Source organism: Melospiza georgiana, chromosome 7 (assembly GCF_028018845.1).
Source record: "Melospiza georgiana isolate bMelGeo1 chromosome 7, bMelGeo1.pri, whole genome shotgun sequence".
NCBI lineage: Eukaryota > Metazoa > Chordata > Aves > Passeriformes > Passerellidae > Melospiza > Melospiza georgiana.
This window is the reverse complement of record NC_080436.1, coordinates 7,474,195-7,489,253: the sequence shown is the minus strand read 5'-3', so window position 1 is coordinate 7,489,253 and position 15,059 is coordinate 7,474,195. Positions and strand designations below refer to the sequence as shown.

The 15,059-nt window shown below is 42.9% G+C and overlaps 1 protein-coding gene across 1 annotated transcript in view; it reads left to right on the top strand.

The window, feature by feature from the left end:
* CPS1 (carbamoyl-phosphate synthase 1) overlaps positions 1-15,059 on the top strand; it is a 90,256-nt gene that overhangs the window by 28,381 nt on the left and 46,816 nt on the right. Inside the window, exons 14-20 of the mRNA XM_058028142.1 lie at positions 1,947-2,136; positions 3,179-3,336; positions 4,093-4,221; positions 6,683-6,827; positions 7,182-7,392; positions 8,460-8,658; positions 10,720-10,896. Of these exons, the coding sequence (XP_057884125.1) occupies positions 1,947-2,136; positions 3,179-3,336; positions 4,093-4,221; positions 6,683-6,827; positions 7,182-7,392; positions 8,460-8,658; positions 10,720-10,896 (1,209 nt within the window). The remainder of the gene's footprint in view (positions 1-1,946; positions 2,137-3,178; positions 3,337-4,092; positions 4,222-6,682; positions 6,828-7,181; positions 7,393-8,459; positions 8,659-10,719; positions 10,897-15,059) is intronic.

The window sequence follows — 15,059 nt, the reverse complement described above, 5'->3', positions numbered from 1 at the left end:
TCAGGGTGGGTGGCCATGACGCAGAGTTCTGTATGTTTATAAAAAATTAAAAAATTCAGAAGTTGAAGGAAGGATTTGCAAGAGGAAAAAGCACATGGATTAAAATCCAGCATCCCAAGAAATTGGGCCCCAGTGATGTGATATCAATGAAATTTATCTCTCAGCACAGAGAGCATTCATTTTCTCATTAACTATCATCACTGCTGGTTGATCTCTAAGATACCTTGTCCCAGATAAGCAGGGAAGAAAGAGCTGAGATGTTCAGATAGTCCAGCTTGTTGAAAAGTGATGAACTTTTCTCTCCCCCATTTGTTTCAACAGAATTATAGCCATGAATTTCTAAATACATTTATTAGAGAAGAATGTTTTGATCTTTGCCCTCACCATCACCATGAAAACTACCCAGTTAAGGAACATTAGTCTAAATCCAAAATATTTTCCATACAGATTTTATATGTTCTTTCCCTCCCCTGTTCCACACATTTCCAAGGAGAGTGTGCTTCAGTGAAAAAAAAAATGCAACTTGTCCCAGGGAAAAAAGGTCAGCAGAAATTTACAGCCAGTCTTTAAGGCAGTATTTTCAGTTATCAAAGAAAGGAGAGGAAATGTTATCCAACACCTTAATACTGAGAGCTCTGAGTGAGAATCCCACTGCTACAGGTGAGTTATATTTTTGTTCCCCCAAAGCAGTGAGACAAACAATCACAAATTTTAAACAAACACAGAAAAATCCTGTGCCATTTTCATGCCTATTGTGAAGTTAGGGAAAACAGCACTTTCTGCACTGATCCTAGCAACACTTCCATAGCACTTTCTCCAGTCTGTTTCATTATGATATTTTAAAAATATTGTCACTGTTCCTCTTTCCAATGGGAATTGTTGTTTTTAATGTTTTAACAATTTCATACATATATTCAAAATTACACTTTGACTTGTAATTTGCATCTATAACTAGCATTTTTTGAAAATGATGTTTGTAGTTTTTCAGCCTTACATGAAGCTGATGGAGATTAGAATGAGCTCCTGTAAAAGTGAGGCCACAGCCTGTGCACTTTTCAGTCCACCTTTGCAACAAAGCAGTAGAACAATTTTCTCTATCTGCATGTCTACTGCGTGTGGTTGATGTGGGGTTTTTTAAAGCTTGGCCACAATCATCATTTTTAGCAAAACTTGGTTTCCTCATTAGGTGCTGATATTTCAAGAGGGAGGAGGATTGATCTGCCCAGCTCTGAGTCAGAATTTTCTATTAATGAGCAAACTTAGTGCATTTCTGTCTGTAGCTAAAGAGCAGCAAGACTGTTAGAGCAGGAAACAGATAAACTTTATTATCTATTATGATTCTATCTCAGTTTCTCAACTGTGACAGATAGCAGTGTAAAATTTTGGCTAACCTTCATCTTGCACAGAAAGGCAGAGTTTGTCTTTTAATATGTGCAGTATCCAATAAAAAAAGTTAGAGGATGAGATTTTTAAACTGATAATACCAGGACAATAAGGTATTTCTATAGGAAATCAAAGAAAAAATTGTGGTTTTGTTACTATTACTAGTTGGTACAAAAATCTGAGAACTTCAAACACCTACTGCTTGGCAAGAAAAGATTAGCTTTTGATTAAATTTTTTGCTTTGTCACCTTTAATCTGATTTCCAAAGGCAGACAGACATGAGGATGCTGCAGTTTGTACCTGTCTCTCCTATATAACTCCTAAATGTGTTAAACAGTTTCAATCAAGTTTCTGAGTCATGGGAATCTCCATTCCCTCAAGATTCACAGGCACAAAAGTAAAGAATTGGCATTGGCTCAGCCTTCAGATCAGAAGTCTCTTATAGGACACTACATAATTTTGAAATTCTTCTGCTGTTATGAATCCCATCTCTTCCTGCTGGTGCTTCTGTTAACTCTTTCCCCCATGTATGCCTATTTTTAACACAGATTTTAATTTTTCAGGAAGAAAATGTGAAAATTGTCCTCATGAATCCCAATATTGCTTCAGTGCAGACCAATGAGACTGGCTTAAAGCAGGCTGATGCTGTCTACTTCCTTCCCATCACTCCTCAGTTTGTCATTGAGGTCATCAAGGCAGAGCATCCTGATGGAATAATCCTGGGCATGGGTGGCCAGACTGCTCTCAACTGTGGTGAGTGTGGTACAGATGCCTTGGCACTCCATGGAGGCCAAATCATGGTTTTTACCAGATAACAAGTACAGTAATAAGGGACAGGACCAGAGGAAATGACCTCCAGTTGTACCAGGGGAGGTTTGGATTGGATATTAGGAGAAATTTCTTCACTGAAGGATGGTCAGGCATTGAAACAGTCTGGAAGTGTTCAAAAGGTTGTGGCATGTGGGGACATGATTTAATGGTGTACATAGTGCTTCTAGGTTGCTGATCTTAGAGGTCTTTTCTAGCCTGGGTGATTCTATGTTTCTACCACATGTCCTGCAGATTTTATTTCTGCAGGCATCCAAACCTCACACATTGGCCAGGCTACTGAGGGACAGAGGCAGAGATTCCAACCATGGAGGTGTAAGTCATTCCTAAGCTGTGAACTCAACATCTAATTGCTGGGTTTGGTACTTGAAAGTCATTCATGTCCTGCTGTTCATCTTAAATCTTAGTAATCATAGTTAGATTTAGGATATTCTGACCACCTTGAGGCAGAGATCAAAAGGAAAAGTTACCTTCATATAACTTCTTGCACCAATATTCATCTGTGCTGCTTTGCTCTGTGGTGCAGATGGTGGCCAGCTGGTAACTGTAGTATTATCCCAGGTTTCCTAGATTTGAGGATGGAAAATTTCATCTTATGGTTATGAGTTCTGACAAAACAAATACAATGAGTTGTGGAGGAGGCCAGACAAGTTGTCAGCTAATCGGATATCTTTTGAATACTTTCTTTGCTCTAAATTTTCTAAATTCTTCCCTGTGAGGGTGGTGAGGTCCTAACACAGGTTGCCCAGAGAAGCTGTGGCTGCTTTTGGATCCCAGGAATTGTCCAAAGCCAGGCTGGATGGAGTCTGGAGCAATCTGGGCTAGTGGAAGCTGTCCCTGCCCATGGCAGGGGGGTGGAATGAGATGAGCTTTATGGTTTCTTCCAACCCAAACCATTCTGTCCTTTAATTCTATGATTCTTCATTTACTATCCATCCTCAGAGCTGTGTCTTGGTTTCCCCTGCAGGAGTGGAACTCTTCAAGCAAGGGGTACTGCAGCAGTATGGTGTGAAGGTCCTGGGGACCTCAGTAGAATCCATCATGGCTACAGAGGACAGAAAGCTTTTTTCTGACAAACTAACTGAGCTAAATGAAAAGATTGCTCCCAGCCTAGCAGTGGAATCGGTAAATCAGATCAATTTGAGGATGTGATTGCTATTATTGCTGCCCATTTGACTTAGTAAAAATATTTATTGTTTTGTAGAGTGAAAACTCAGTGCAGCTGTGGGTGCTGCAGTGTGTAAGCACTCCTTGATGATTAATCCTGGGGTCACCATGATTTAAAATGAGTGAAAATGCAGTTAAGCACTGCAAAAACCTAACCTAATTTACCAACTGGCAAGAAAAGGAAATTATATTGGGGTGACTCCTGTGCTGCAGCACAAAAGTATGTGACATGCCAGGGATACTTTTCTTAAATCATATACAAGCCATTTAGAGTTAGGATTAGAGGTCCCCAAAATCAACATGATTGAAATTTTGAGGATGGGAGTATGAAAACATATAATTGGGTTTGGTGGAAAGGTGTGTTCAAATTTGGAGGAAACCAAACAGGTCTTAAACTGGGATGTCTTTAGGAGGGGTTATTTCATGCTGGAGTCTCTGAAGACAGATCATGTAAGGACATTGTCCATGGAGGTCAGCAAGGAAGTCCACAAACAGCTAAGGGCAGAAATCACCTCCTTGAGTGCATGTTCCACTTTTCTGCTATTTGGCAGAAAAGGGCAATATTATAAAGTGAACTTCTATTATTTTCATTTTATCTTCAGACAGTTTAGTGTCTTATTGATGGGATTTCCAGTTAACCTTGTAACCAGAGTTGAAGACTTTATTTATCTGAATTGCTATCTATTTCTGAAATGTATTCCCCTCTCCTTTAAGGTTGAAGATGCTCTGAAGGCAGCTGAGAAGATTTGCTACCCTGTCATGATACGTTCTGCCTATGCCCTTGGTGGGCTGGGGTCTGGAATTTGTCCTGATAAGGAAAGTTTGCTGGACCTTGGTACAAAGGTATGTCTGGAACTGCCAACTTGGGGAATATCTGAACATCTGATTTTCTTAAATACTATTCTAATGTCATAGACACTGGGATTGTACATACTTTACATTTCATCTTATCTGTAAAATGTTGTCCTGGTTAGTAATTGCCCTCTTTTAATCATTCCTGCTGACAGATAAGGAAAATGGCTCAATGACAGATCTTTTAAATTCATGACAAGACATAATTTGAGCAAGTTTTTCAGCAGTTTTGGTCTGGAAGGAAATGCCTTGGTCTAGATTCACCTACTTCCAAGAGTAAATGATTATGAACAGTGTTAAGGAAGTGGAAACATTTGAAATGCTGAGTGATAACATGGTCTTAGGGACAGAAGACTGGGAGGCTTGGGCCTCTTCTGTGTTTTTGTCAAAAGATGGTAATTCTCCTAGGTCAAAAGCTCATTTAGCAGGATGATACTTCATAATTTGACAACTACCAGCTGTCTCTGGCAATGAAGACAGCTCTTTTTCTATAGAAAATCCAGGATTGTTTAAACATTGCTGGGAAAAGTAAACAGATAATTGGGGAAAACAAATCCAAAGATTTTTTCCTTGTCAAAAATGCAGAATTTCAGGAAATAAAACTTTCTATCTCTATGGGTCTCTTGAATTCTTGGGGTTGTCTTTCCCTGGTTTGCTGAGCCTCTTAATCTTTCACTGATCTCTAGAAAGAAATACTGCAGATGTCACTGAGAGCTGTATGTACAAATGACTTCTTTGTGTTCCCCACCTCTGCTGTCATGCAAACAGACCCTGGGTCTGGTGTGCTCAGTGCTGAACAAACACTGCTTGGGTAGGGCCAGCTCTGGGGGGCTCAGGGAGCAGGACTGGCACAATTTGGGGAGGCAGGAGGGGCAGGTATTCTGTCTTACAGATCCATGGTGAGGTTGGAAACATGTCACTTACTCAGGCTCTCTTGTGGGCTGTGTTTAGAGGAAGCAGAAATTCACCCATAAACCCTGAGAGTTCAGCTGTCTGACAGGTTTATATCAAAACCTTTTTCAGCAGGAAAACCTGATTTTGATCACCACGTTGTTGTTTATTTTATTTTTTTTTTTAAAGCCTGCTGCCTACCAGCACCCTCAGATTCCTGTCTGCAGGGCTTTTCCCAGTTGCTACTTCTGCCAGGTGGTGCTTCATTCTAAGTTTGAAGTCTGGCATTTCTACTTGTTAAATGTCATCCCATTAATCATGGCTTAATGCTAAAATTGATCTGGATCTCTCTGCAAGGCCTCCTGTCCCTCAGAGAGTTTACACCACCTCCCAGTTCAGTATTGATATTTCAAAATTTACAGCAAAAAGCAATTTGGGTCTTGTTGAATTAACTCAAATTTGGATGCTCATTTCCAGCCCAGCAGTTATGATTTGTAGTAATTCAGTGAAGTGGATTTTCAGGCACTGGACTGAACTGTTTATAACTCAGATAACTGAACACTGGGTGTTTGATAGCACAGCTAGTTCAGCTAACCTGGCCTTGAGGTTGTGTCTCCTGAGTCTGCTCATTGAGTGGGAGAAGGATACAGGAGCACCCAGGGCTGGTTTGCAGGAGTGGTTGGGTGTTCCTGCTGCATCCCCACCAGGTCAGTGCCTGCTTAAGCCAGTGTGAAGTGCCATTCCTATAACCTTTTTTCCTTTTTTATGTGTGATTTTGGCAACTGAGCTAAGGGCAGGGTTTAAGTAACAGCTTGAGTTGATGACAGATGGGAGCAGACTGAAGAGCCAATTCATGGGCAGCATGATAACAAGAAGCTTTGCTAAAGGATGGATTGATAATGTGCCCATCACTTTCTGGGGTTTTAAGCAAGTATTGATTAATGTTTTCTATCTGCTAATATTAAAGCCATGTATTCACTAGATTATGCTCATTTACCAACAAACTGTATTTTTCTTTTTTGCCTTATGTGCTGAGGAATACTTTCAAGATTAGTTTAAGAATAAATCATGACCCTTGCCTCTGGTTAGTATGCCAATGACAAGCAGCATTATTAATGCTATTAATTACATACTGTTTGCTGGCACCTACACTCCCATCACTCAGTCATTTTGCTTTTTGCAGTGCTCTCCTATTGAAGTCCTTGGGGCTACCCACATAAAAGTGTGTCTGTTGCATGATTGAAGCCTTAAATATTCTTATATTCCTATTTGTTATTTATATACTTGCCCAACCCTTTTCCCCCCATCATATTGCATACGTGTTTTCAAATGTGCCTTTCAAATAACAGTAAAGCAATTTTTAAGAAAGAGAGGAATAGAAAGTGCTTGTAATCAATGTTATGAACTTATTTTCATCTTTTATTTGGTCTGGAATGTCTGGAGATAAGTCTTAAATGTGCAATATGGTCTAATAAGGGGTTTGGTGCAGGTTTTTGGGGGGGGTGTTGTGTGGTTTTTTGGGTGTTTATTTTGGTGTTTATTTTTCCTAACCTCTTCGCAGGCATTTGCAATGACTAACCAAATTCTGGTGGAAAAGTCAGTTGTTGGCTGGAAGGAGATAGAGTATGAAGTTGTGAGAGATGCTGCTGATAACTGCATTGCTGTCTGCAACATGGAAAACATTGATGCTATGGGAGTCCACACAGGTAGGCTTGGGCAAGGGCTGGCTCAGAGATTTTTATATGCAGTGCTGTTCTGCCTGGTGTTATTGACAGAGCTTTGGGACACATAAAGTGGGCTAGGAAAATACTGCTCAGGTCCTGAATACAGCCAGATAGGGTGTGAAACAGATTAAACCTACACCTGTGATTGTGTTTTACATAAGATTTCTCAGCTTGTCTCCAACCCTGGGCTTCTGACTATCACTGGTTTTCATCAGCTGTGCATGCACAAGTTGTAATCTCTGGTAATGTCATTACTGGTAGTGGGTTAGCAGGGACAGTGACTTGTGTGGCCACAATTACTTCTCATTTTCCTTCTCTGCTGCCTTGTACAAACAGGAGATTCTGTTGTGGTGGCTCCAAGCCAGACCCTCAGTAATGAGGAATTTCAGATGCTAAGGGATCGTGCCATCAAAGTTGTCCGACATTTGGGCATTGTGGGGGAGTGTAACATCCAGTTTGCTCTGCATCCAACTTCCCTGGAGTACTACATCATTGAAGTTAATGCCAGACTCTCCAGAAGTTCAGCTTTGGCCTCCAAGGCAACAGGGTAAGATATTTTAAAAAAAACAGAATGTTCCAGAACAAACAAATGAATAAACAGAAAAACTGAGGGTAGCAGAACAGAAAGACAGAAGGAGGGATTTGGATCAATGTATTATTTAAATAAGTAGGTGACAGCTACAAGGAAAAAGAGCTGCAGCATCTGCCTTCCATGTAGTTAAAACATGGAGTTGTAGCTACATTTTCATCAAGGAAGACTGAAGTTGGCTGTTAGAGGGAACTCTGGAGCAGTCAGGTCAGTGAGGTACAGATTTCTGCATGGGAAGCTTCTAAGAACAGCTCTTGTCAGCATCTGTTAGGTCTGACCCTTGGAGAGCTGGTCCTGCTGGGAGATGGAGGGTGGGGTTAGTGAGCCCTCCAGGTCATTCCAGCCCTGCTGATGCTGTTACTACAAATGGAGAAGCTCCCAGGAGAAACGTGTGTGGGAGCCTAATCCTTGCAAAGCACATCCACTGCATCCATATGTTGGCTGCAAATCATCTCTGGGACCCAGAGGGCAGAGTTATTAATGAGCTGTCTGTCAGATTGATGCAAATGGCATTGCTAGCTGCCTTTGTTTTGTTGGCTAATCATAAACTAATCAAGATAAGGATGGTCAAAGCAGGCTGTTTAAAAATTGGCTTCTTAATTGCACTTTGCAGATGCTGTTGAGAGGCACAAATTAATCTCTAATTTGCAGTTCTCAACAACTCTTATGGTTATTTAAGACCCATAGCAGGCTGGAGATAAGCCATGTTGTTGGACAGTGGGCGTTTGATTGTTTTCTTTCTCGATGACAGACTTGCAGCTAAACATCTGTTAGGGTGGGCTCACAGTGGATGTGACAGCTACTGAAATGGGAGCCATGGGGGATAAAAAAGCAAGTCCCAGATCTAGGGAGGTAGCTCTGCAATGTGTTGAGGTAGGAGGCTGGGTGGGTCCTGCAGTGCTTGAGCACGGGAGCCTTCCCTTGTGTTGAGGAGGGACGATCACCTCACATCTGGATCCACCCCTGGGATTTGCCAATGCAAAGTTCTTTCCACTCTACTCTTCTCTGCTTCTCCTCTCTGACAGGTATCCATTAGCATTCATTGCTGCCAAAATTGCCTTGGGAATTCCCTTGCCAGAAATCAAGAATGTGGTGACAGGAAAAACCTCTGCTTGCTGTGAGCCCAGCCTGGATTACGTTGTGACCAAGATACCCCGCTGGGACCTGGACCGTTTCCAGCACACCTCCAACCGCATCGGGAGCTCCATGAAGAGTGTGGGAGAGGCAAGTGCCACACTCACCTTCCATTCCACCACTTGGGGAAGCCATTGCTCTTCCTTGGAAACCCTCAGAGCGTCTGTCTTCAAAGACCTCGTGAATTGGAGGATATATATTAAGCTCAAATTATTTTTATCCAGTACTATAATTAATGGAAATTAGTTAGGACTGTGTAATGTTGGCTATCAAAATATGGTTTGACTCCTAAAGGAAGAGATCACTATGGATTACTTGGGGTTGACTTCATTCCTAACACTCACTCCAGGGCTCTCAGAGTTGTTTTTTTAGTTTGAGGTTCTGTAGTGATGGTTAATTACAGTACAATTTCAGGACTAGTAGTGTGTTAAGATTTTCAGTGGTGCCCATGAGCCACAGCTTTCAGTTCTTCCTGAATTATTTGTCCTCTGTGTTAAAACCAGATGCCAGATCTCAGCCTTGAAATCCAAATGCAAATTGTCATCTTGCTCTCAAGTTTTGAATTCTGATGTAAGAGACTTCATCATTAAAAGATTTTAAGATGTCTGGACAGTCACAGTATTTTCAGACCATGTTTTAAGAAGGGGGAAATAAGACAAAATCATTAAATTACCCACTTAATTAGTTAATTACATATCAGCTACCAAAGCAAAACAATTATTTGTGTATTTTTTCAGTTGTCTTTTCAAATAGTTATTTTATGAAATTATTTTAACATGCAAGGTGCTCCCTAATATCATTGTTGTTGAACAAGAAGCCTTCATCAGAACTGGAAAGATTAATTAGAATTTGATCTTCCATTGGCAGGTTTGGCTTCTAATGGTAGTGAGGTGGGTTTTTTGTTTTCAGCAAGATGATGCTTCCTGATATTAACCCTCTCTGCTTAGAGATTTGGGGACTGTTTTGTAGAACTGGAGTTCCTAAATGCAGTTGCACCATCAACTGTGCAACTTCCTGGCCATACACATTTGCAGAAGATGTTGAGTCCTTACAGTGTTCATTTGTCATAGAAATGCCTGTATCTGTGTCCTTTTCCAGGCAGGACAGACACACAGGGAGAGTCAATGCTCTAACAGGGCAGGTGAGCAGAAGCAGGGATGGAGAAGCCCAAGGGATGCAGTTTGCAGCTGGTGGGGGAACTGAGCAAGAATGTAAATCTGCAGGACCCGTGGGCAGGAGATGGAGTCTTTGAAGCACAGAGTTTCTTGCCACTGTGTCTCTATTAGTATGGAGCAGTCATCTCCCCAGGCCTGAACTTGAAGGCAGATTGCAGCACCTACTGCATTTTTATTAATTGAATAGTCTGGCCTGGCCTTTTCTGAGCTCTGTTGTGCTGGGCAGTGGGCCTGGAGCTGTGAGAAAAGAGAAAGCAATGTTATTTTTTCTTTTGATGTTTTTCAGCATTGTGTTTGAGAAGATTTTTATGCTGTTAAGGTCTCACTACACTGGGAAATAAAAATGTAAAAGTTTGAGAAAGAGCTCTGTTACCTCACAGATATCTAATAAGAAAACAAGCCTTTCTGTCTAGATATGTTGTCAAGACTGAAGGAGGGAAAACCCTTCAGTGCTGCTGTACCAAGGAGGAGTAATCATTTAAGAGAACCCTCACAGGGGAGAGTTACTGTTAAATGTAATTTAAAGGAAGCAGGAGAAGGTTTCTCCTGAACCTTAAAATTCACACTGTGAATTTCTATCTCTAACAGGCTGTTAAACAGAAATATTCTTTTATATTACTATACCCATGCTGCTGCATAATGTTTCCCAGAGTGCTTCCCTTAAAGCAGTTTACAGGGGAGAGCAGCATTCTCCTGTGTGTTACAGACAGGGAAATGGAAACCAAAAGTGCAGTCCACCAAAAACAAAAAGCCAACCAGTCACTTGTCTGGAACTCCCCATTGATACCATGAGCAGAGTCAGATCTAGAAGTGGGGTCACCAAGGCTCAGACAGCAGGACTATCCTAGGGAGGAGTCCCAAGGCTGCCATCTGTGTGTGTGCTTGTGTTTGTGGCTGGAATTGTCCCCACCCTGCTGCTCAGGGCACGGCCAGGCTTGGCTCACTGTGGTTCATGTGGATGTGCTCTCCCTTGCAGGTCATGGCCATCGGCCGCACGTTCGAGGAGAGCTTCCAAAAGGCCCTGAGGATGTGCCACCCCTCTGTGGATGGCTTTGTTTCACAGCTGCCTATGAATAAAGCCTGGCCAGCCTCTGTGGATCTCCAGAAGGAGCTCTCTGAGCCATCCAGCACTCGGATATATGCAATAGCCAAGGTAAGAACAGATAGAAAGACCTTGACCTACTGTCTTGGTTTGAACAGACAGGTGTCTGCTAAGGAAGGCAGGAGCCTCCCTGGAAATGGAAAATGTAAACCTCCTCCCTCAGAATTGTTATAATTTTGGAATTAAGGGGCTCTCAGGCAAAGATATGGCAATAGGAATAACAGATATTTGCTAGGAAAATTAAAAATACAAATGGAATAATACAAAAAAGAAAACAAACCACTGCCAGAATCAGAGCAGGAGCTGCCCCCCTGTGTGTCAGGGAGGTGGCACAGTCCCATCCCATGGTGGCTCAGCCCTCCTGCAGTGCCAGCTGTGGTTCTGCTGGAGCAGGGATCCTGCATAAGGGGGGAGATTTCCTCTGAAGCTCCAGGGCTGCTGGAGATGGGCCTGGGCTCCCCCTGGGAATGCAGGGGAGCAGAAAGCTGCTCCTCTGGGAATGCAGGGCAGAAGAAAGCTGCTCCTCTGGGAATGCAGGGGAGAAGAAAGCTGCTCCTCTGGGAATACAGGGCAGCAGAAAGCTGCTCCTCTGGGAATGTAGTGGGCAAAGGCTGCTGTGCTGTTCCAAACCTCAGATTGTATCCAGGTAGGAATGCTTGGCTCCTCCCACTGGGCAGAGCATCTCCCCATGGAAGATGCTGGATGTTGGGGATGATGAAATTTTATCAGCCATGCAGGGACACTCACTGGCCATGGACAGAAGAGATCTGGAGGGAGGATTGGTTGTGGAAGAGATAAAGAAAACTGCCCAATGAACAGAAGAGACCTGCCCCACCTCTGACAGATGGCAATAGAATACACACATTATCTTTCAATCCAGGACAACTGCCGTGTGATGCACTAATATCTTTCAGGCTAACACACCTATATGCCTTGAATTTGAGGTACAGGATTGGGTCAGCTGAGATGACAAAGGCTGAGTATTCTTCATTCCCTTGCTTCCCTCTGTCAAGCTCACTGGGAGCACTTTGAGTAGGATTCTTGTGCTTTCTGCATCTTCCATGGTCAGACAATGTGTTTGCCTTTTGGTGGTACAATCTTAGCCTGTGCTCACTGCATTCAGCATCAGGTGCATTCTTGTGTGCTGTTACTTCAGTTTGTAGCTGGGTGCTGCTGAATGCTGGGATTACTTTCCTTTCCTATGAGATTAAATTTGTCTGTTAAACATTGGCTAGTGTTCAGCCCTGATTTATACTAGTGTAAATGTCAGTCAAAATGGGTCAGTTCTGCAGATTACAAAGGAATAAATGAAGATCCTTTTGAGAACTGAAACTAAGGATGATAAAGAATGGCAAACTGCAGTGTGTGAGAGCACTGCCTGCTTGCAATGCTTGCATTGGTATGGGATTGAAACTAAAAGAATTACACAACTGTATGTTAAATTTCACAGACAAGAAATCTCCTGTTCTTCAAAACCAGCTTAGCTTCCTGTAGCATTCTTTTGACCCCTCTTCTGTCACACTGGACAAATCACTTCAGCCTTGAAGGTGTTGGTGTAATAGGGAGTGTTATTCTAAGGGAACTTGGCTGCAAATTTATTTCTTCCTTCGTCTTCTTGGTGTTTGCCTGTGTATATCATGTGGTAAATGTGGGGTTAGTTACTTTAGAGGGTAGGTGCAATTTCACACTTTGGTTTTGCTGCAGGTAACACGTCCATCTGTACCTACCCTCTATGAAGAGGAGGGCACAGCTGTGTTTTAAAGCTCCTGCTTACCTGGATAGCTTGATTTATTTTTTTTTTTTTTAAGATTGCAAACCTTCCTGGCAGGGAATGCCCAATTACTCTTTTCTTTGTGCCCCTGACTTTGTGTGGTGGAGTCTTTAAGCCCTTTGTGCTCATGTGTGGGTACATCTCATTCCACCTCCACATGAGTGAGGAGCTGAGCCTGTGCTGTGTTAGTTAAAAGGTTTTCACTAGCAGTTCCTCTTATAAATGGCCTGAAGAAAAATCAGAAATTGTTTTATAAATGTGTGGCTTGTCCAGCTGTTCCCTCTTGTTTTTCAAGCTGGGAAGTGCATGTCTTCATCCTTCAGCAGCTGTGTTTGGTCTTTATTACAGCCTTTTTCTTGTGACTGAGAGAAAAATCTTACTTCTTGAGTCTGAGTGGTTCAGAGAGATTTTATGAAAGATTAAAATTAGACCCATGTTAACACAGGGCATCTGGGGAGATGAAGGTGAGTTTGGGTCCCACTGAACACTGGGTGTTCCCAGCTGCTGGTATTTTCACTGGGATCTGTTGGAAAAGAAAGAAAAACCCTTTAGTCCTGCCTTACAAAGAGTTGCCTCTGCCAAACACAAATTCATCCCCATTAATAACTGAGGCAAGCAGTACAAGTAAGAGGTGCTTCTGGCACCTGGGGCTGTTTGCATGGAAATCCCTTCCCAGCTTGTTGACATTTAAAAACCAACAGTAAGTCCCCATTAGCCATCAGCTCCATTTGAAACAGGATGGACCTTTGTTATATTTTAGTGTTTTCTCCTCTCCTGCCCACTAGCCAGCCCTCCAAGGCTTTGTACTTTTTTTTTCCTTTTCCTCTCTCCTTTGCCTGTTGGATGATGACAACAGCAAGTGTTCAGGTGCAAGGAGAGGGAGTTCAGCTGCCATTCAGAGCTATTGCTGCTGTAATGGGGCTCCCTGTTGTCGTGTAAAAGAAGGCACAGGAGAGAGGCTGACATAGATGAGACTTGTTCCTTGGGTAGACTGGGAGTGCTGCAAGGATGGAACAGCCTGATGAGCAGGGATGCTCAGGTTGTGTCAGGTGTTTTCTGCTGCTCTTAAGTTTATGTACAAGTGGCCTCAGAAGGCTTAGGCTGTGGAGTTGGTGCATGCTCTGTTTCACACCAGGGCCCTGGCCTCAAAACTGTCCACACTACAGATGTGCAGTTTGCACTTGTGTTGCTGTCCACAGGCAGCTGAATACTTTCTGTGGTGAGGAGCCAGGATGGAACTGAAGTAGCAAGAGTGCTGTCCCTAGAGAAGGCGAAGGCAGCTGAGCTGCCCTTCATTGCTTGGCCTGGAGGTCAGGCTTGCTTCATGGCTCTTGGTGTGAAGGCAGCCCTGTAAACCTCAGCCCCTACTGGATGGGATGCTCTGGAAGTTGAGCAGGGCTCCAAAGTCACACTGTCCTGCTGGGTCTCTCTCCTCCTGCTTCCATGGTGTGCTTGGGCTGTACTCCTTCATGCAGGTCTGAAGAGAGGAAAGCCATTGGAGTCCAGCCCTCCCTGAGCAAATTCTACATAGTTGCCTGGAAAACTGATTTGCCCCTGGAGTGTGGTGATAGGGAGCAAGAAATGTCTGCAAACTCACTCTTCTCTCCCAGTCTCCAGATTTATGCAACAGGGATAAGATGGTTGATTTTCTCTGCCTCTCCTCTGATGAGTGAGTGGAAGGGATACATTTTTTTCACTTTCCTTTGAAGATCTCTAGGCCTTTATTAAAAAATGTCCTTAACCAGCTTAAGAATATATGGTAATGCTACCTGTGTATGTGTGGCTCAGCGACCATTGACTGAAAATGGGAGATCCTGAAGATGTGCAAGTCTGCATGTGTTTTGTAAAAACAGATGGACCTGAAAGGAAAAAAGACCTGCTCATATCCCACTAATGTGGCAATGTGACCCCAAGCACTAAAGAATCAGGATGGAAAGGACTCCTTACTAGTTTCCTCATACCAATAGTGTTCTGAAGACTTGGTATGTGACTGGCTACTCTAAAGGAGCAAAACATGTTAGAGGTTTTCCCCACTGCTTGTGAGCACACAGGAAATCCCAGTGAGCAATTGTCACCTCTCAGAGCAAGAGGATAATTACAAGAGCTGGCTGGGAATTCTTTAGGAAAGGCAGAAGGTGGTGTCAGTATTTTGCAGGGAGATGCCGCCCATCCCTTGTCCACTTCACTCCCTGAAGTGACCCATTTCTCTGAGCTGGCAGAAAGTCTCCCCATTGCTGGAGCACATGGTGATGGTACCAACATTGTCTCCAAGTTTTGTAACTTGGGGAAATAATGCTGGGGTGCAGTGGACCAAGCTCATTCCTGGATTAATTCTGGGATTTTCTTCAATGGCCCTGCTCTGGCTTTGTTCCAGGGATGCTGCCCTACAAGAAAACAATTAAGCATGGTAAGAAATTAATGAGCCAGATTACTTTAGCTCAGC